This window comes from Ranitomeya variabilis, chromosome 5 (genome assembly GCF_051348905.1).
Source record: "Ranitomeya variabilis isolate aRanVar5 chromosome 5, aRanVar5.hap1, whole genome shotgun sequence".
NCBI lineage: Eukaryota > Metazoa > Chordata > Amphibia > Anura > Dendrobatidae > Ranitomeya > Ranitomeya variabilis.
The window spans coordinates 129,598,962-129,620,128 of NC_135236.1; the positions used below are offsets into that span (position 1 = coordinate 129,598,962).

General features: G+C 43.9%; 1 protein-coding gene across 4 annotated transcripts in view; it reads left to right on the top strand.

The window, feature by feature from the left end:
* The window catches only part of DENND4A (DENN domain containing 4A), a 123,457-nt gene that overhangs the window by 90,918 nt on the left and 11,372 nt on the right, over positions 1-21,167 (top strand). For 2 of the 4 annotated variants that reach the window (XM_077263288.1, XM_077263290.1), the window contains 15 exons: positions 3,127-3,333; positions 3,483-3,611; positions 4,965-5,109; positions 5,218-5,346; positions 5,435-5,548; positions 6,022-6,162; positions 7,510-8,615; positions 11,356-11,560; positions 11,642-11,736; positions 12,924-13,099; positions 13,224-13,331; positions 14,301-14,505; positions 18,214-18,462; positions 18,670-18,787; positions 18,997-19,023. In XM_077263288.1, the coding sequence (XP_077119403.1) occupies positions 3,127-3,333; positions 3,483-3,611; positions 4,965-5,109; positions 5,218-5,346; positions 5,435-5,548; positions 6,022-6,162; positions 7,510-8,615; positions 11,356-11,560; positions 11,642-11,736; positions 12,924-13,099; positions 13,224-13,331; positions 14,301-14,505; positions 18,214-18,462; positions 18,670-18,787; positions 18,997-19,023 (3,154 nt within the window). The remainder of the gene's footprint in view (positions 1-3,126; positions 3,334-3,482; positions 3,612-4,964; positions 5,110-5,217; positions 5,347-5,434; positions 5,549-6,021; positions 6,163-7,509; positions 8,616-11,355; positions 11,561-11,641; positions 11,737-12,923; positions 13,100-13,223; positions 13,332-14,300; positions 14,506-18,213; positions 18,463-18,669; positions 18,788-18,996; positions 19,024-21,167) is intronic. The other 2 variants (XM_077263289.1, XM_077263291.1) reach the window with 1 other exon arrangement.

Genomic DNA, 21,167 nt, shown 5'->3' on the forward strand with positions numbered 1-21,167 from the left:
AATTTTGTTTGGACAAAAAAGGGATAGTTAGATAAGTATGTTGTGTGATAGGCCAGTCTAAAGAAATGTGTTTTTAGGCCACGCTTAAAGCTGTGGATATTGGGGATTAATCAAATTGTTGTGTGTAGTGCATTCCAAAGAATTGGCGCAGCGCGTGAGAAGTCTTGGGAGACGGGAATGGGAGGGTTGGGTTATTAAGGATCTTAGTCTTAGGTCATCAGCAGAACAAAGGGCACGGGTAGGGTGGAGGGAGGAGATGTAGGATGGTGCTGAACCATGGAGAGCTTTGTGGGTGATAAGTTTAAATTGGACTCTATATCAGATGGGCAACCAGTGCAATGACTGGCACAGGGTAGAGGCATCGGTGTAGTGGTTGGAAAGGAATATGATCAAAGCTGCATTCAGGACAGTGGAGATGGGAGAGTTTGGTAAGAGGGAGGCTGATTACTAGAGAGTTACAATAGTCCAGACAAGAAATTAGAGCAACAGTAAGAGTTTTTGCAGAGTCAAAGGTAATAAAAGGTCGATTTTTTGAGGTTTAGGTGACATGAGCAAGCGAGTGAATGGATTTTGGGGCTTTAATGAAAGATCTGAATCATGAGGGACCCCAAGAACGGCTATGTTGCTGAGCAGTGATGGTCAAACCACCCAGAAATGGCAATAGAGAGCACTCCAGAATCCAGTACAAAACTACTACCCTCATCCACAAAGCACTCCATGGCTCAGGACCACCCTACATCTCCTCTCTGGTCTCAGTCTACCACCCTACCCGTGCCCTCCGCTCCGCTAATGACCTCAGGTTAGCATCCTCAATAATCAGAACCTCCCACTCCCGTCTCCAAGACTTTACACGTGCTGCGCCGATTCTTTGGAATGCATTACCTAGGTTAATATGATTAATCCCCAATCCCCACAGTTTTAAGCGTGCCCTAAAAACTCATTTGTTCAGACTGGCCTACCGCCTCAACGCATTAACCTAACTATCCCTGTGTGGCCCATTCAAAAAAAAAAAAAAAACATAATCAGGTTCCTCGCATCATGTTCTCATACACTTTATGCAGTTAATAGCCCTCTGTGTCTGTACTGCCTCATACTTAGGCAGTTAACTGGTTCATGCAGCTTTACATGAACACCCGAGCCTTACACTATGGCGGGTCCAAATAATTAAAGCAATTGTTACCATCCACCTCTCGTGTCTCCCCTTTTCCTCATAGTTTGTAAGCTTGTGAGCAGGGCCCTCATTCCTCCTGGTATCTATTTTGAACTGTGATTTCTGTTATGCTGTAATGTCTATTGTCTGTACAAGTCCCCTCTATAAGTTGTAAAGCGCTGCGGAATATGTTGGCGCTATATAAATAAAAATTATTATTATTATTATTACAGGTAGGTTAGTGGAGGGAGGAAACTGTGGAGCTGTTCCTGTAACAGTACCATTAATCTGCTACGCGTGAGTGTATCTCTGTAGTTGCATCTAAAAACAATGACCCATTTTGACAGGTCATCAAAGATTTCTAGTAGATTAAGGTACCTTCACACGAAGCGACGCTGCAGCGATAGCGACAACGATGCCGATCGCTGCAGCGTCGCTGTTTGATCGCTGGAGAGCTGTCACACAGACCGCTCTCCAGCGACCAACGATGCCGAGGTCCCCGGGTAACCAGGGTAAACATCGGGTTACTAAGCGCGGCCCTGCGCTTAGTAACCCGATGTTTACCCTGGTTACCAGTGTAAAACATCGCTGGTATCGTTGCTTTTGCTGTCAAACACAACGATACACGGCGATCGGACGACCAAATAAAGTTCTGGACTTTATTCAGCGACCAGCGATATCACAGCAGGATCCTGATCGCTGCTGCGTGTCAAACTAAACGATATCGCTGGCGAGGACGCTGCAACGTCACGGATCGCTAGCGATATCGTTACAAAGTCGTTTCGTGTGAAGGTACCTTTAGTGTGGTAGCGATATCAAGATGTTTGTGAGTTAAAAGTTGTATTGCTGTTTGGGCAGAGATGGATGAAATTATTTTATTTTTATTTTCGCCCTACTTCTACCTTTTCTTAAATGCAGATGCAAAATCATTACCTAAATATGCAAGTGTGAATGAGGCCTTAAGCTCATCCATTTGTGGGACTGAGGAGAAAAGTCACAAATTTTACTGCAAATTTTGTTGAATGTCACATTTACTACTTTTTTTTTTTATCCATTTTGCGCTGAAGACTGATGTAAACTGTTAGGCCTGGGTCGTGTAGGGTTTTGTCTTCCAAGAAAATCAGGACATTAATACTGGCCGGAGTGTGTGTGATCGGATTTTCTTGGATGTGGAGAACAAATAAAAAAAATAATTTCCCCAGACCCATAGACATGAATGGCAGTGGGATCCAATAATTGGATGCAATTAATGCATGATGCAATTTTCTCCTCGGACCGACTCAGTGTGCACGGCCCCATAGAATAACATGGGGAAGATTGCTATCATTCAAAATGATGGTTAGCACTCGTCCGATTTTTGGTCATGTGCACAAGCCATAAAGGGTTATTCTCATCTCAGCCTTTCACGGCTCTCAAGTCGGAAAGGCTGTTCAGTCGATCAGCTGTTCGGTGCTATAGATGCATGTGTCACGGCTGTGTGGCAGTCACTACACATGCATGGAAGGGCCTGTTTGTAAGGTAATCCCTGCATGTGTTGCAGCTGTGGGGACTTGAACATATTATTCCAGCACGCGGAAAATACTCTATTAGCACCCGAGCATGCTCGCTCATCACTACCATGACTTATATTGACATACATGAGGTACCGAGACCTGTGGTTGGACCAAACGTTGAGGCCACAAAACAAGGGAGACTATGGGAATTTCCTATAGGGCGAGTGTTCCATTTATTGTTCAGCAATTTCTTTGTTCCTTAACAACTACTGACATCTCGTAAATGATGGAACCGACTGTTTGCTACGTGCTAGGATCAGGGTAACGCTATTCTCCGTCTGTGGCCACATATATGAGCGGCTTCCTCTTACTATTAAATATTAGTGGCCATTTACTTTTAGACTATCAGAAAAGTCACCTTAACGCTTGGCTGATCTACAACTCCTTCTCAAAGAAGGTAAATCTACTGTGTCGCCTTTGCAGGAGATCAAGTCGGCTCATAAAATAGCGAAACAGTACTCGTCTATCCCCCAAATGTGGTCCCGATGCCTGTTAAAGCATTGCTACGGCCTGTGGTTTATATGTCTGCCGGCCTATGTCAAAGTGTGCCATTCTAAAGTGAGAGCCCTGCGTACTGCATACGACATCCTCCGGAAGATGGCGGCTAAGAAAATCGACTCTCCTGATGAGGTAAAACAGATGCAGTTGCATTTTTTTTTTTCTCGTATGAACATGTATGACATCTGCTGGAGTGCATAGTGCACCATATGTTATTTCCCACACATTCAGTGTGCAGTGTAACCATCAGGTCACAGTTAGTGTCTGTCCGTGTATTTCAGGTGTGCTATCGCGTTCTCATGCAGCTGTGCGGGCAGTACGGGCAGCCGGTGCTTGCTGTTAAAGTTTTATTTGAAATGAAGAAAGCCGGTGTGCAGCCCAACGCCATCACCTACGGGTACTACAACAAGGTAAGTACTAGTAGTAATGAAATAGAAACCTTAAAGGTTGTGCAGGGCTTTCATATTATAGGGGTTGTCCACCCTCTGCACATTCAACTTTGGTGTGGTCTATGGTCATAGATCAGTCAACAGGTGCCCAGAAAAAGACAACTACCTGAATGAGCTCACTGATGGATACTCAGTTAGGCTACGTTCACATTTGCGTTGTGCGTCGGCGACGCAATGCACAACGCAAACAAAAACGCAGCAAAACGCATGCACAACGCTGCGTTTTGCGCCGCATGCGTCCTTTTTTTGGTTGATTTTGGACGCAGCAAAAATGCAACTTGCTGCGTCCTCTGCGCCCGGACGCGTGCGCCGCAGTGACGCATTCGTCGCAAAACGCAAGTGCAACGCATGTCCATGCGCCCCCATGTTAAATATAGGGGCGCATGACGCATGCGGTGACGCTGCGGCGCCCGACGCTGCGGCGCAGACCGCAAATGTGAACGTAGATTTAGCGCAGTGGGGAAACTTTTAATGAAACCTAATTGTCGAAATCATTTTTTAGCTTGTAAATAATAATGAAAAAATGTTCTTTGGAAAAGCCATCAAGAATAGGTTGGTTTTTGGTCCTGCTCCTGCCACACTATGATCAGCATATTGAAGGTCCGCCATGCTTCTTTGGTTGTTGCGTTTCTTTCGTTGGTTAGCAGGCATGGCTGTATACGCCTTGTAGTGTCCGGGCAGCTCTCACCAGCACAGTCCTATACAAACCATTAGGACTCGGCTGCAGTAACCTCACAGCCACCAAGAAACGTACCAATACAAAACATAAAGTGGACGAGCTCTGTTATTGTATCGGAAAACTGTTTTTAGCATTCTTTTTTTTTTTCTTTCAATTTTTCTTTACCTGTGGTGCAATGTACAAAAATTCAAGTGGTAAATCCAGACATTGCCATCATGTTCTCCTGCAGTTTTCCAGTTCAGTATCTTCTGCTCAGGTGAACTAGCATCATTATAGACAGCCTTCATAATATGGGAGCCAGGCTTCAAGACAATAGGAGCTGTGGCAATGTCAGACATTTCTGGGGAAATGTCATGTCCGCATGGAAGCCATTTATACGAATGGCCGTCTGTGTAAAACATGGACTGTCAACCTCTGCTAGAACCAGGACAAATGGAAAGATAATGGTATGAGGGGCTTCTAGAGATGCCGCTGATGACTTAGATAAGTCCTACTGGAGAGAGATGGCTCCATGTCTGAGTCTTGGAGACCGGCACATATTCCTGCTTATATTCTCATTAATATCTGTATACTAATTCCGGGTATGGGTGCCCTAGCTGTGCTGCATGCCGCTAACCCATACCTTCCTTGTACAGGCTGTCCTGGAAAGTGTGTGGCCCTCAGGGAACCGAGGAGGTTATTTCTTGTGGATAAAGGTCAGGAATGTTCTTCATGGCGTCGCCCAGTTTAAGAGAGCCCTGAAGAAGCCGCACTCTGTAGCTCCACATGCGATGCCCTCAGGTAATTGCAGGAGATCTGTTCATACTAGTTAGGATATAGTAGTGACATGTCACAGGAGTGATCGGTCAAGGATTTAATCCCTGTTTTTCATCCATCCGTCCTCCATAGATAGCAGCGATCTGGACGCAGTTAGTCACGGCAGTATGGACAGTTCTATAGACATGAACGCCACAGATCAGCCATCATTCACCACAGACGTAACCAGCACTGACCCCACAGATGACCGATCTAGTACAGGTATGGGCCGCACACTATGCTGGGTGGATTGGGTTTGTTAACCATTGGCATGCTGAGATGATCACTAATTAGCTTCCTGGATCTGTAGGTGGTCAGTCTGATCTGGGATACAGCTCATTATCCAAGGAGGAGGTTCGCAGAGGAGCTGTGCATGATATACAAGAAGAACAGGAGGACTCCCGAGGCAGCGACTCCAGCTCATGTATGTTTTATGTCACTTCTACAAATAACTGGCGACCTGCATGAGTTTATAGAGGTTATCTACGATGCATAAAAAACAAAAAACGTGGCTGCTTTCTTCAGGAAACAGCAAGATTGTTCATTGTTTGCGTTTACCTTCATTCTGACTCCTCTGTGTCCCGATTTAGTAAGCCTTGTATTTTAAGTGTCAGTTATTGTAAGACGTCAGTGATGTGAATAAAGGACATGTAGAAGATGGCTATGAAAGTGGTAAAGTGGCAAATGTGCCCGCTGTCCAGTGCCTCTGACCCGCAGCTCGGAGGGTAAATGCTGCAGTCCTGACTAATCGTGTGACGGAGAATTATCTAATTCATAGGCTTTTCTAATTCTTTATGCACATTTCATATTTAAAGTGTTGCAGTCACACAAATTCTTTTTTTCCTTTTTTTTTTTTTTAAATGGACATCTAAGATTTGATATCTATTTTCTATTTAGTGTCAGAGACAGAGAGTTCTAAAGGCAGCCGCGATGGCCTACCCCAGCTGCTTAGTCCCATTTCTCAGCCTGCCAAGCCCACATCCAGTATCGTTCGTAAAGAGGTCATAGCGGACAACGTGGCTGACACAGTCGCTGCAGGTAAGTAGATGCCACGTATCCTACCGTGTAGTGACTATTGAATGGTCAGCCAAAGACCCCCAATGCATTGGACTATTTTTACTATTACTTCTTTTTGTATATTTCATTGGAAAGCGCCACCTTAGCTTTGTCTCATGCAGTTTTCTACACTAAAGAGAACAAATCAAGACACCGGTACTAATCTGCAAATTACACTTACAGCTTCACATATTCAAGTTTCCAGGCCCCACATTTTTCTTTATATATGAGGCTGAATAGTTTGGGTCCGGAGACCCCCAGCCAGTCCATAAATCGCAGTCTGGATTGAAACATTCAATCTTGGTGATTTCTTCCATAGTTTGTGAAATAATTAAAACGTTGACAGGCCCTTTGAATCTGGTATTAGTGAGGACACGCTAGTCCCAGATTATCTCATGATCTCCATTCCCCCTTTAACAAATCTTATATCTTTGAGTTTATCAGGTTAACAATTCCATTCTGGTATTTCTCACTTCTATCGGTATCTGTTTCCTAAAAGCCTTTCAGTTTTCTCTTTTACACAACCTCTTACAGAAATGGCTTTGTAAACAAGAGCAATGGCTTCTGCTAGTTCTCTAGTGGACATCTCTAATAATGCTTTACTTGTCCTCCGTAAAAAGGTTCAATTGTCAAAAATGCACACTCCATTCTTAGATCTGATTACTAAAACCTACACGGGTCTGTCTTTTATTGCACATCCAACGCAACTGAGAATTTCCATGAATTCGGTCAAAAATAGGTAAAATACTCATCTCTGGTCACAGACCTCTAAAATCTCTCAGACATGCGCTCAGAAATTTGGCATCTTTCTTCATCTAGAAGAGGGCAAAAAGCACAGCAGGAGCGGACATACCATTAGTGCAGCCTGCACAGCCGCTTTTGGGCTCAAGAGGTAATGGGGTCCACTTCTACATCCAAAACAGCACAAAGTGCCCTTATACTGTTCATTCACAGGGAACCTCTTCGTTCTGTGTCTGGTCCTTCAGCACAGCTATTTTTATTTTACTTGATAGTGACCACCATTCATAATATAAAGTTAGCATTAGTAAATCATGGATTCCTCTGACTTTCGTCCCGTGTTTGTGGGCTTGTGAGTTTGCTAAACTTCAACTCCATAAATATTATTTCATGTCTTGATAACTAAACTTTCAAGCACTGGACTAAAATATTATATAAGCCAAGTTCAAAGAACTGAAAAAGTTAAACTATGAGTCTTTTTGTGATATGGAGAATATTTTTGAAGGTACCAGAAATAAATCATGGAAACCCCTTGCTCATCTAAAGGCATATCAAAGTAAATAATTTATGGAATGTATTTCTCAATTTCAGGAAATGCAGGTGGAGTGCTATTTGCTTCCTCACTTGAAGACGGCAGGGAAAGGGAAATCTACCAAAGCTGGAGTTTACAGAGGAGGCGCAAGAGCGCCATGGAGCCAAGTCTAGAAAAACAATTAGATTGGAGAAGTAACAGTGGACCGTACCAGCAGGAAAACATGGCAGGGTTACTGATCGATGTCACTGGCCGAGAAGAAAAAGCTGATAAAATGCTTCATAAACTAGGAGCTGATGCAAAGATACTCACTGGAGCGCTCCAAAATAGTATTCCTCGGCCAAAGACCTTGGACATCAAAAGGGCATCTCCACGGAAGGAATCAGTGAATATGACCAAGGAGTGGAGTGATGATGAGTCTCCAGTGGGAGAGGAGGGGTACAAAGACAAGGCTGACTCTCCTGTCATTTTTGACCTTGAAGATCTTGACAATGACGCTATGGAAAGCAAGCCAGTAAGGATCGGTGGACAAAAGGCAAATCGCGTAGAGAGGAGCATGAGCACAAGTTTATCGATGTCCGTGTTCCCAAGCAAGCCCGTAGAGAAGACAGATGTAAAAGTAGGATTAGATCCTCTATCAATGCTAGCAGCAGAGACCGAGCAAGAAGAAGAAACTGAGGAAATGGAAGACAAAGCGCTCTTGACACCATCTGCTAAAAGGGACCTTGCAGAAGAGATTGAGATGTACATGAACAACATGAGCAGTCCATTGGCCAGTAGGGCTCCGAGTATGGACCTACAAAAGAACACCTCTGACCAGTACAAAAGCTCTAAAGCTATTCCACTCTGCCGACACTCGAGTCTCCCCTCCACCCCTCCACAGGCACCTCGATTAACTAAGTCAAAAACATACCATGTAAAGCGTGAAGATAGACAGCGTGGGCGGCTCTGGTCCTCTCCTGCCTACTCATTGGGAAGTCCAAAAACAGAGTGCCCACCAGATTCCACGGTGGCAGTGATGTCGCCAACATCTTTTAACTTTGACACAATTCTTACACCCAAGCTTGATGTGCTGAAGAGCAGCATGTTCTCGGCTGGAAAGGGAGTCGCTGAAAAGGCCACCAAATGGTACTCAAAGATTGCCAACTACAGCGGCCCAATGAAGGTAAGCCAATACTCTGATCTGTACAATATACAGCCTCTTATCCACCATGCTTACGGTTCCCAATTCTGGGAAAATGTCAGGAGGGGTTGTACGCTCACGTAACGTGCTTTAGTGATGTCAGGAGGGGTTGTAAGCTCACATATGGTGCTCTACTGATGTCAGGAGGGGTTGTAAGCTCACATATCATGCTCTAGTGATGTCGGAGGGGTTGTAAGCTCACATATCGTGCTCTACTGATATTAGGAATGATTCTAAAGCTCATATATCATGCTCTACTGATGTCAGGAGGATTTGTAAGCTCACATATCGTGGTCTGTTCCTGTAATAAGACTTGATCTGGGTGATGACATACTCCTTATATATTTTGTGTATGTGTAACAGTCTCTGCAAGTATCATGGCCATCCATTTTATAGTGCTAGTATAATACAACATTTAGATAATATTTTCCTTTCGCTTCATGAAATGGGTATTCTCAAGTTTGGAAGCGATCACCTAGTCATTGGATAGAGAATAACTTTCTGAGCACTGGGGATTACGGCACATTGTAAAATACTATTTTATAACTTTGGTAGGGATTTGGTAATTAGTGGCTGTCTAGTCTAGGGGGTGTGGGGGCGGTGTAGTTGTTTTTCCCAGAGAAGTCATCCCACTAATCACATGGCATCCCTTCGGGAATGTGAGTAACATGATGTGTAAGAACGGCGTTGCCAGTGATACTTTGCAAATCTCTGCCTCCCTGGCAATGCGCAGTACACTGGGTGTACACCCCCTGGCTTCATCCGCACCCTGTGCATGGCCATATCTGCATCCCGGCTTAATCATTGCACTTGGCATGTGTATACATGGATTCCTCCGCACTATCAAGGAGTATATACCCTGGCTTTATCAGTGCATGCCCAGGGAGGCAGCGGTGATATAGCTTTAACGACTGGCTAAGTCCTATATCACCTCTGCATGTGCGTACACCCGGCTTACTGTGCCTTGTCAGGGATCAGAGATTTGCAAAGAGGCAGTGGTTGTGCCCATAGAGGCATAATAACCTGATTAGTGGGATGACTAGTAAGTGATGAGCGAGTGTGCTCATTACTCGAGATTTCCGATCATGCTCGGGTGGTCTCCGAGTATCTTGGGGGTGCTCATAGATTGTTTTTATCTCCGCAGCTGCATGATTTGTGGCTGCTAGACAGCCTGAATACATGTGGGAGTTCCCTAACAAACAGGCAATCCCTGCAGGTGTTCAGATTATCTAACATCCGCAAATCATGCGGCTGCGGAAACAAAAACATAATCTACGAGCACGCCCAAGATACTCCGACCACCCTAGCATGCTCGGAAAACTCGAGTAACGAGCACATTCGCTCATCACTAATTACTAGTATTGGGAAAATGCCTCCCCTCCATGACTAGTCACCGACTAATTAGCATATCTCCTCAAATCTCCTCAAACATAATAAAATAGTTTTTTGTAGTAATCCTTTACCTTTAATAATAAGGACTTGTCATGGCAATGAGTGACTACATGTTGGTGGTTTGGGGAGCCTGGGCAAGCTGTGATGGGTGTGCAGCACTCCCATAAGAATGAATGAAGTGGCAGTGCGCATGATTGACTGTTGCTTCATTCACACGGGGATACGCAAAGCCCTGATTCTTGGGATTGTGGGGTCCCAGTGGTTTGATACCCAGCGACCAGGAAGTTATCCCCTGTCCCATGGATAATGTCATACTTTGAGAATACTCGTTTAAAGAGGTATTGTCACTTTAGTAAGTGATGTCCTCATTCACTATGGTGTAATTACTGCAATCCTTACATGACCTTGAGGTTTCCCCACAACGACACGAATTGTGTGATCACGAAAAACTTTTTCTTCCGTAGTGAAACATTGATTTTACTGTGACTGATGTGTAATACTAGTGTGGAGAGGTTTTCCATCACGCGTGTAAAAATGACTGAATATTAATGAGCAAACAACCAAAATCTGACACTTATGTTTTATTGACACAGAAATAACTGCAGTTTTCTATTTTGTTTCGGTGGCCATATTGGCAAAAGTGAAAACAGTGCAAACTTCTACAAGTTCACTGTGCATCAGCAAACTGCGATTAACTCCATTATTGCTGGTTAAAAACCAAGAGGCAGTGAGTGAACCCTTTTTTTTTTCATCTAAAAGCCGCCCAACCACGTCAAGATTACCAGAATTTTGGATGGTTCCTGACTACGTACTCGCCTCTCCATGTGCCACATGGTTTTTTATAAGTGCAGTCTTATTAGTGTTCGTCGCTTTTTTGTTCTTTTCTTTGGCAGATGACATTATTATTTTGTCAACATTTTCAACAAATGCAAAGAAACCGTTTTCCCATCAGTGATTGAGAAGCCAATATGGCTGTCTCTTGCAAAAATGGCCACTGTAATGGAAAATCATATGACATTGGATTTGTCCACATGAAAACCTTTAGAAAGTGTTAGGTGTAAAATGTCCAGGTGATTAATGTTTTTGGTTAAGATATCCCTTTACAAAACGTTTTTTCATCTGGTGAGTTCTCCTTCAATGGAAGTCTTCAGACAGAAATCTGTCTGAGATGGTTTAGTGAATACTGCATTGAGCAGGGGGTTGGACATGATGACCCTGGAAGTCCCTTACAATTCTAGGATTCTACGAATAACATTACAAATTCTGACCACGTCACATTTATGTATGGGTGATAACTTGCTTACTGTTTTACGTGCTGCATGTCTCCCAGGATCAGAATTCGGATCGGATGAGCCTCTGTTCTAGTGGGACTGGAGACGCAGAGTCAGCCTCTCTCAATGAAGATGACTTTGAAGGCATCACCTCTTCTCGGGACGGCGACCTCACTAATGCCAACATCACCATGGGTATGAGCAGAACAAGCCTGGAGAGCAACACTTCTCAAGAGGGCAGCACCAAGCAGCTCTACAACAGTGGTAAGCATTAATCCCAGGAAGCGTTCTCAGGAGGACCAGGGGGAGATGATGGTGCTAACCAATGTCTTCTCTCCAACACAGGCTCCCCTTCTAGGATCACAATAAACTATAAACCGGAGCCTCATCCCTCCTGCAATTCCAGCACTACCAGTGTCTTCCAGAACTATGCCATGGAGGTGCGCTGCTCCAGTTATTTCTACCTCATGAACCATTTTGGGTGAATGCATCAAGGACATATGTATTAATAGTCACATTTTATTTTATGACCAAAAGACTTAAAGCAGCTTTTTAATCAGACCATGTTTTCCAGTGTGAGGGCAGCACTGCTAGTGGACAGGTCTGCTCTTCTGGCCAAAGAACCATATTGTGCCATTTGGCTAATAGCAACATATGATACAGCAGACAGTTTGAGCCCGGTGTCGTTATCAGGGGATCGCTCCCCCTGACTCTCCCAAGCTCCTCCAGAAGCTGATTGACAGCTGGATGCTGTGTACACGTAGAGCGTAGCTGTGTCTGATCCAGCCAAGGTACTTCGAGGTTAAAGGTTTGGAAATGGGTCTCCTGCTCCGGACCACCAGCCCTCTGCTGGAGACTTTGCACGACCATGTATATTGGTGAATTAGAGTCCTGTAATGGCACATTTCTCTTGTAGTTCCTGCTGAACCTTCAGCTTCAAGGGGGGTTGTTTACTTGAACAACTTATTCTCAAATGAAACTGTACCCCATGTAAAATAAAAACCGCACACGCTCAGTGCTCACCTTTCAGATCAGCGCAGTTCCGGCAATGTCATCACTATGTCTTCCGGCACTAGCGTAACATTGTCATATCAGTGGCCGCTGATGGGCTGCAGCGCTCACATGGCATAACCATGCTACACTACTGCCTGCAGACTCAGCACCGACATAGTTGAAACTGCGCTGTTCTAGAAGGTGAGTTTATGCTGTTTTCATTTTATATGGATCACTGGTTAAAAAAGGGTTTGTCCAAGTGGGTGAATAACCCCTGTAAGGACCTGCAGCAATCTCTTGATAGTCAGTGGCTTCTAATTTAGATCAGTGGCGCAAAGAACTAGAATTGATTTAGATAATAAAAGTGTGGCTGTAAGGCTCCTCCCACTTGTCACAGCCGCATTAAATGCAGAAGATTGTGTGTGTGTATGTGTATGTATATATATATATATATATATATATATATATATATATATATATATATATATATATATATATATATATATATATATATATATATATATATATATATATATATATATATATTTATTTAGTTATATAGATAGACGTTCTCTAGCAATTTTGTTGCCCACTTTAAACCTCATAATAGAATTGTCTGCACTTTCCTTTGAAGGTCCTGATCTCCAGCTGCTCGCGATGTCTGACCTGCGATTGCCTTGTTCACGATGAAGAGATTATGGCCGGCTGGACAGCAGACGACTCAAATCTGAACACAACTTGTCCCTTCTGTGGCAGTCCCTTCCTACCGTTCCTTAATATTGAAATCCGAGATTTGCGCCGCCCTGGAAGGTAAGGTTCCTATAGTTGGTATATAGAATGAGTGCTCAGTAACAGGTTATATCTAGCAGGGAGCACAGAAATGTGTCTGATATGTCAGCAAAAGCCCAAATCCTCACCATTGTCTCTCTACTAGATACTTCCTGAAATCCAGTCCTTCCACCGAATGCATGCCGATTCCTTCTGTGGCATCTCAAAGACCCAAGTCTGAAATCATTTCTCGGTCATTTTCTCTTAATCCAAGGTGGGTATTTGGGACTGTACTGCAATTTTAAATGAAAACTTCATAGCTTCTGACACTGAAACACGCAGACATATCTCAGCAAGCGAGAAATGCTGCAGACTCGGGGATGGATTGGATATATCAATAGGCAAAAGGTGCATTGCACTTAAGAGTACCAGAGCCCCTGCTTAAAAGTGGAGTATCTCTTTAAAGGTTTAAGCAATAAACCATAGAACTGTATTAGAACTTGCCCCATACTGTTACTTATTAATACTGACAAATGCATCTATTCACAACACGTTGATCGTTCCCCATAGCTCTGAAAGAGTTAAAGGCTACCCATCCTTTGCAAATAAAAATCTTTATATATTATAGTATTGTCCACCTTTGTCTTTATGCCCTAACATTCGCTCTAAACACTGCTCTGCTCTGACGTGTGCATCTCCTTCAAAACATGTCTGCACAGATTATTGTATGGGCTCAATATTGAGTGTGGCTCCGTATACTACTCTGAGGGAGTGCACAAACCCATAGACTTACTATTAGAAAATAGTTTAATTGTTTGTTTTACAGTGAATTACCTAGATTTGCTAAAACCTTAATGCTCCTGATTAGTGATGAGCGAGTGTGCCCGTTACTCGAGTTTTCCGAGCATGCTCGGGTGGTCTCCGAGTATCTGTGGGGTGCTTGTAGATTATGTTTGAGTCTCCGCAGCTGCATGATTTGCGGCTGTTAGACAGCCTGAACACATGCAGGGGGTTGCCTGTTTGTTAGGGAATCCCCACATGTATTCAGGCTGTCTAGCAGCCGCAAATCATGCAGCTGTGAAGACTCAAACATATTCTACAAGCACCCCCAAGATACTCGGAGAACACCCGAGCATGCTTGGAAAACTTGAGTAACGAGCACACTCGCTCATCACTACTCGTGATTCTTACTACATGTACTCTTTTTTTTATTATTATTTATTTATTTTATGCTTTATTTTAGTAGGAAAACTAAATCAGAGGAGACAAATGTCCGGATCATACAGATCCCGACAGGAAGGAGGAAAAATGATCGTAACGAAACCACTTCTCCAAGTCTCCCTGTAGCGAGAAGCATCAGTACGTTCAGCCCTTTGGATGAGAAGCCATCTTGCAATCTGAGCCATGTCTCGACCGGCAGCCTGCCTACTAACTTTCAGACATCCACTGTATGTGACCCTGTAATTCTACATTAACATTCTCATATAACAATGTCCGGGCACCAGCTCTTTAGGTTGACCAGAATAATAAACTTTACGCTTAATTAGTGATGAGCGAATATACTCGTTACTCGAGATTTCCCGAGCATGCTTGAGTATTTTCCCGAGCATGAGTATTTTTTAGTGCTCGGAGATTGTTTTCTTGCCGCAGCTGAATGATTTACATCTGTTAGCCAGCTTGATTACATGTGGGGATTCCCTAGCAACCAGGCAACCCCCACATGTACTTATGCTGGCTAACAGATTTAAATCATTCAGCTGCAGCAAGAAAAACTAAATCTCCGAGCACTAAAAAATACTCTGAGGTCACCTGAGCGTGCTCAAGAAATCTCGAGTGACGAGTATATTCGCTCATCGCTACTCTTAATTTCTTCTCCTGTCTCAGCATTGAGACACAATGAGCACGCTGACAAATGTATGATGTCCAGAGTCTTATAGACAGGTCCTATTAAAGGGGTACTCTGGGGACAAAACTTGTACCGTCCCTGCCCTCATACACTATAAAGATGAGATGCACATTGCACTTTAATTATCTTTATAACCCTTGTAATTCCGTGTGACAGGATCTGCTCCTCACTGCTCGCCCTCCCGTCTGGGACAATGTCATGTTTTATCTCCCCGGAGTACCTCTTAACCCCTTGCCTACCTTTAATGTACTTGAACATCAAAAGTTGTGTCCCTGCCTTTGATGCTGGCTCGCACACCGAGCCCACATCTTTCCTCACACATGATGGCTGATTTAATCAGCCATCATGTGCTTCTAACAGCCATTGATGGATCCCCGCCCGTCTGACAGCAGCAGTCAGCACCCGCCTGCAGGGGTGCGCATCGTTCCAGGCTCCCATCAGCGAGCCCTCATCAAAGTCAGGGAGATGGCTATGATGTACGGGTATGTTATATGTCGGTAAGGGGTTAAAGAGGACCTTTCTCCAAATTTTTCATGTCGAACTGGACACACATGGTAATAGTAGCTACAGAGCGGAATAAAACGTTTGTCTTCATATTTGTATCTAATTTTGCTTCGGAGATATTCGCAATCAAGGTAATGGCACATAATGAGTGTATATTAATACAATAGGGTCTTATTAGTTACTTTTTACTAGAGGCATGTACTTGTTCTCGGGGTCTTTGAGTACAACAATGAATTTCGTTGTGTATTGTCTCATCAGCTTATCTGTATGGGGTCTATAGCATCGCTCAGGCTTTGCTTTCTGGTTCATGAACAGAATGACAGAAGTATCGTAAAGATTGGCTTGTTTTGCTATGTATCAGTCCGAATTTATATTTCACTTCATATGTTTTATTAATTGAGTGGGATGTATACAGCAGCATTGTGCATACTGAGCTGACTGGTTCATGTACACAATGCCAGACATGAAATAGACTTGCACCTGTATTGCTATGTGACCGGGTAAGTTTCTATTCCATCCATGGTGCTTGGGTACAGTTCTGAATTCCATTGTGTAGTGTCTCATCACCGTGACTGCTTGGATCTCTGGCATTGCTCTTTCTGAGCTTACAAGTTGAGTTTTCATCTCTGAGCAGGCGTTGTGGAGGAGCGGTACAGCTACACATGGAGTTTATCTGAAAGGTGTTAGGCCCCTTTCACACATCAGTTTTTTGCCATCAGTCGCAATCCGTCGAATTTTGAAATAAACTTATCCAGCGACTGATGCCACCAGATCCGTTTTTTTCTCATACACTTGTATTAGCGACGGATGGCCTCACGTTTCATCTGTTGTTCGCCGGATCCGTCGAAAATTGTCTGTCCAGCGGCCTGAGACAATGGAAAAAAGTAACGTTTTTTGTGTATGTCGAAAAAACATTTCATGTTGTGGTGTTTCCTGATAAAGAACTCTTAGAACTTTGAAACGCGTTGAATAAAAACACATTTTATACTGATAATACACCCGGACTTCCAGTTATTCAGCAGCGCAGAGTAAATCCACGTTTTACCCATTTTTTTTTTTCTCTCGGTTGGTCACTATTGGACCTGTGGATCTGCTGCAGCGAATACTTCCAAAAGCTAAGTTTTAGCTTTATCTGGTGAGTACAGTTCAATCATATTAAACCCTGTTTGCGCTATTTTCCCAGCAGCAGTCACTGTAGCCTTACATCTCACACCCTGAGAAACCGCTATGGTGGGACGTGTGCACTCTAGTATGTTGTTGCCTATCTATGATTGGGAAAAGAAAGTGAAAAGTACCTAGGAACACCCACTTGTTGGACTTAATTTTTTTTAAACTCATTATGTGCCAATACTTTGATTGCTAGTGTCTCTGCAACGGAGAGGTAAAATAAATTTAAAAAAAAATGTATTCTGCTCTGCAGCCACTATTACATTGTGTGTCCATTTCAATGTTTGTTGATCGATCCTCCTCAAGGAAGAATAATTAGATAATTCATATAGATGAAGTTTGTTCTTGCATATAGTAGTCAAACATTAGCTACTGGAAGCTGTAGATGGCTTTCTATGTAGAGGACAGAAGGTCTTCAGGGTTCTTTTAAAGTAGAAATGTAATGGAGCTTTCCTCACATGGCATCCAATGGAGCAGCTAATTCTGGCCCAGTAGTCCTACATGGCATCCAGTGGAGCAGCTGATCCTGGCCCAGTAATTCCTACATGGCATCCAAAGGAGCAGCTGATCCTGGCCCAGTAGTCCTACATGGCATCCAATGGAGCAGCTGATCCTGGCCCAGTAGTCCTACATGGCATCCAATGGAGCAGCTGATCCTGGCTCAGTAATTCCTACATGGCATGCAATGAAGCAGCTGATCCTGGCCCAGTAGTCCTATATGGCATCCAAAGGAGATCCTGGCCCACTAGTTCCTACATGGCATCCAAAGGAGCAGCTGATCCTGGCCCAGTAGTCCTACATGGCATGCAATGGAGCAGCTGATCCTGGCCCAGTAGTCCTACATGGCATGCAATGGAGCAGCTGATCCTGGCCCAGTAGTTCCTACATGGCATGCAAAGGAGCAGCTGATCCTGGCCCAGTAGTTCCTACATGGCATGCAATGGAGCAGCTGATCCTGGCCCAGTAGTTCCTACATGGCATGCAATGGAGCAGCTGATCCTGGCCCAGTAGTTCCTACATGGCATCCAAAGGAGCAGCTGATCCTGGCCCAGTAGTTCCTACATGGCATGCAATGGAGCAGCTGATCCTGGCCCAGTAGTCCTACATGGCATCCAATGGAGCAGCTGATCTTGGCCAGTAATCCTACATGAAGCCATGTGCTACGTTGCAGACAGGCACGGATTGCCTCTGTGCACCTCTACTGTAATTACGGTATATAATTTTCTAGTAGGGTTTTGTCAGTATGTGCTGCTTTTTAAGGCCGTAATTTCCGAGTCTGAATACGGCTGTATTTTTTTGTGCCGCATTTTTCTACAGGCGTTCGCACCACAATACCCTGACTTCTTTATACTTTTTGGTGCAGATTGGATTCGGCTATTTTTACTGTTTAATTTGGGGAAAGTTGTGTTACTAACACACTGAACTATCAGGAGTTGTGAGATGTGTTTCTAATGTTTGCTGTAACTTAAGGATATTGGTGTCTGTACTACTTCGCCATCCTGCCCGCATCGTGTCATATTGATAATTTAGCTGATAGCATCCATAAGTAACTCGTCTACCCTCTGATCACTGATGTCAGGACTCTCTGGACTGGAGGACGTCGCACCCTGAGCCGATCACAGTCCCTTACCTCAGCCCCCTCGTAGTGTTGAAAGAACTGGAAAGTCTGCTGGAGAATGAGGGGGACCCAGCAATTGCCGTGTCGGGTTTTGTGGACCATCACCCCATTGTTTTCTGGAACTTGGTGTGGTATTTTCGGAGGCTGGATCTTCCTAGTAACCTGCCTGGATTAATCTTATCTTCTGAACATTGTAACAGACAATCCAAGGTGAGCAGAGACTTGCGTCTGGTGCTGGACACATCGGGGCTTTCGTGCCTCCTAATGTCTGGTCGCGTGTTGTCTTCACTTTACGTTCCGCACATCTCCAGGGAAATCAGCAAGGCAGTAACCTGTATGGTGGTAGCAGGTTTTTTTTTCAAAGTTTTAGATTTATTAATTATTCTAAGTTTGCTTTAATTTGACTGTTTCCCGCAGATTCCCAGGATTTCAGTGCCTGAAGACAGCAAACACGTCCTTATTCAAGTGTTGTGGGACAATCTGAAGCTCCACCAGGATCCTCGGCAGCCTCTCTACATCCTGTGGAACACTTTAAGTAGGTTTTATTGCCACTTTACTTGTGGTATCGGGCTGCGTTCACACTGTTGCTCCTTTCCATATTCCCTGTGCTGAGATCCGTTTCCATTTTTTTAGTAAATTACATCCGGTAGGGAAGTGGATCTCGTAAACCCTATTGTGAATGTAGATTTACTATGTTTTTCTTGCTTCAGTTTATACTGACTTTTAATCTTGTCTTATCTACAGGTCAGAACTGCACTGTAGTTTATGAGAGTGAGTCCCAGCTGTTACATGGGCCTTTGGTGAATTTTGTCTAGTTTTGCATGGCTACTCTTTCTGGAGAACAAAGTGTTAATTGTCCTACCAAAGATGAGCCGATAACACCACGCACATGGCGCTTATGTGATAACAAAATGTATCCCAATAATACCACTTTTCTGGCAAATGTTGTAGCATCTGATATAAAGGCAGCAATAGTTATAAAGTGGAGCTCCACCTTCCTACGTCAGTAAGTTATGGCACCTGTGGGACCCCACTGGTCCTGAGAGTGAAGGGGCTGCTTCAGAGTAATTGTAGCCGACTAGGGTTCCCTGCTCTGTGGCGCTCCTGGACCACCCAGCTGTGCCCAGAACTGCAGTATGCCCCAGTCTCCCTGGCTGCTCCCATGAAGAAATGTTGCATTCCCTACCAGGATCAATGAGATCCCCAGCGACCATTAAAGAGTAGCTTTAATTAGTCTCCAGACTTTGTAAATCTTTTAAAGTTTGTAGTGTACATCATTGCAGCATTTTGCCTGTTTCTTTCCCAAACACTATGACCAGTTCAGCTTTTAGCTTGTTCTCTGCAAGATCTATATAAAAATAGATTGTATACGACACTTTTTCTGTCTGAGCTTCTCGGATCCCCACCCCAGTACTCGGACTGGGTAATGCTATGATTGTTTGATTATAGTACATGGATCTATCTGAGCAGCAGTTGAAAGCAGTTTCTAAAGGGCTATACATTGGCATTGAAACAGCATTGAAGCATAATGTTTGGGACAGAGGTAAGCAAAGTAAGGTAATGATGTATATTCATAAAATTCATAACTTTGCAATGCTGGAGGATAATTAACTAAACAGTAACTGAACTAAAAAAATGTTAAAGTGCTGGTGTATCCTAGTGGTTTGCCATTACTCACTAATATGGTAATATCCCTTTTATGGACACTATAAGCTGTGTGTCAGTTTTATACAGAGATGGGGCTCCTCTTTAAGTACTGTAATAAGATGATCTTGCAGATAACCTTTGTCATATGGCCGCCCTCTGCCTGGGTGTATCGCTCTGCCCTCTGTCTGTCCGCCTCGCAGACAGGTCCCCACCTGCAGGTTTTCTGGATATTGCTTATTGATCAGTGTGATCCTGAAAGCCTGCAGTGTTCTTCATGATGTTTGAGGTCTGGATATCTATGATGATGTGTTCGTGTGTCTTCGTTATCTGTGTGTCTGTTGTGAGTAACCACATGATCATTTACTCTCATGCCGCACATTTTTATCGTTTATGTATAGAGCTAGATGCAAACCCAGTCAGATACCGCTCTACCTATTCTAAACTGCTGTGGCCTTTGGTTCGTGTCAGGAACACGTTTAATTGAAAATGATAAAGTTTCGATATTTGTGGTGCCCGTACACAGGGGGTGTCTCTTGACCAATCACTCATTCAGCGGACTCCCCCATACACATGAATGTTCTGCTCGGCTGAGAGTCAATACGTTGTCAATGAGGAGAGAGAAGAAAGTGTCAACCCTACAGCTCTGGGGGCATCTTTTCTCCCATGAGAACAAAGGATCAGGCATGTTAAAATCTGACATGTCCCATCCTTCTTTCTTGTGACATGTTACATCGGTGGAGAATCTGTGCACCCTTTACACATTATATTATTGGTTATTCCTGCTGAAAAAATGTTCATGGTAATACATGGACAGACTGGGCATCCCGATGCAAAAAAACATTTATGCCCAACAGTTCTCTGCTCCCCATTTCCCCTTCCTCACTCACGCCCAAGATGCTATAAAACATCATTTGGACTGACCTTGTCTTTGAGACAACCCCCTTCCCTTCTAAATCAGGGTGCTCTGTTTTCGGGCGTTACATGATGTAGCGTACAGAGAAGTATCCACTAAGGATCGTGCTTGGTTTATAGGCGTTCGGACACAGCTAGAGCCTGGTTTTGAAGGAGTGTTTTTTTAAAGGGGTTATCCCGGACTGTATCATTTTTTTACTATGAGCCTTAGAACTAACAGGCAGGTAGTTGCTAGCTCCCTGCGTGTTGTGCCCAACACCGATCTCTCCCAGTATAGAGCGGTCACAGACCCGTCCTGCCGGCAGATCAGCGGCTTCCGATGACATCATGTCAACAAACAGCTGCTCTGTTGACTG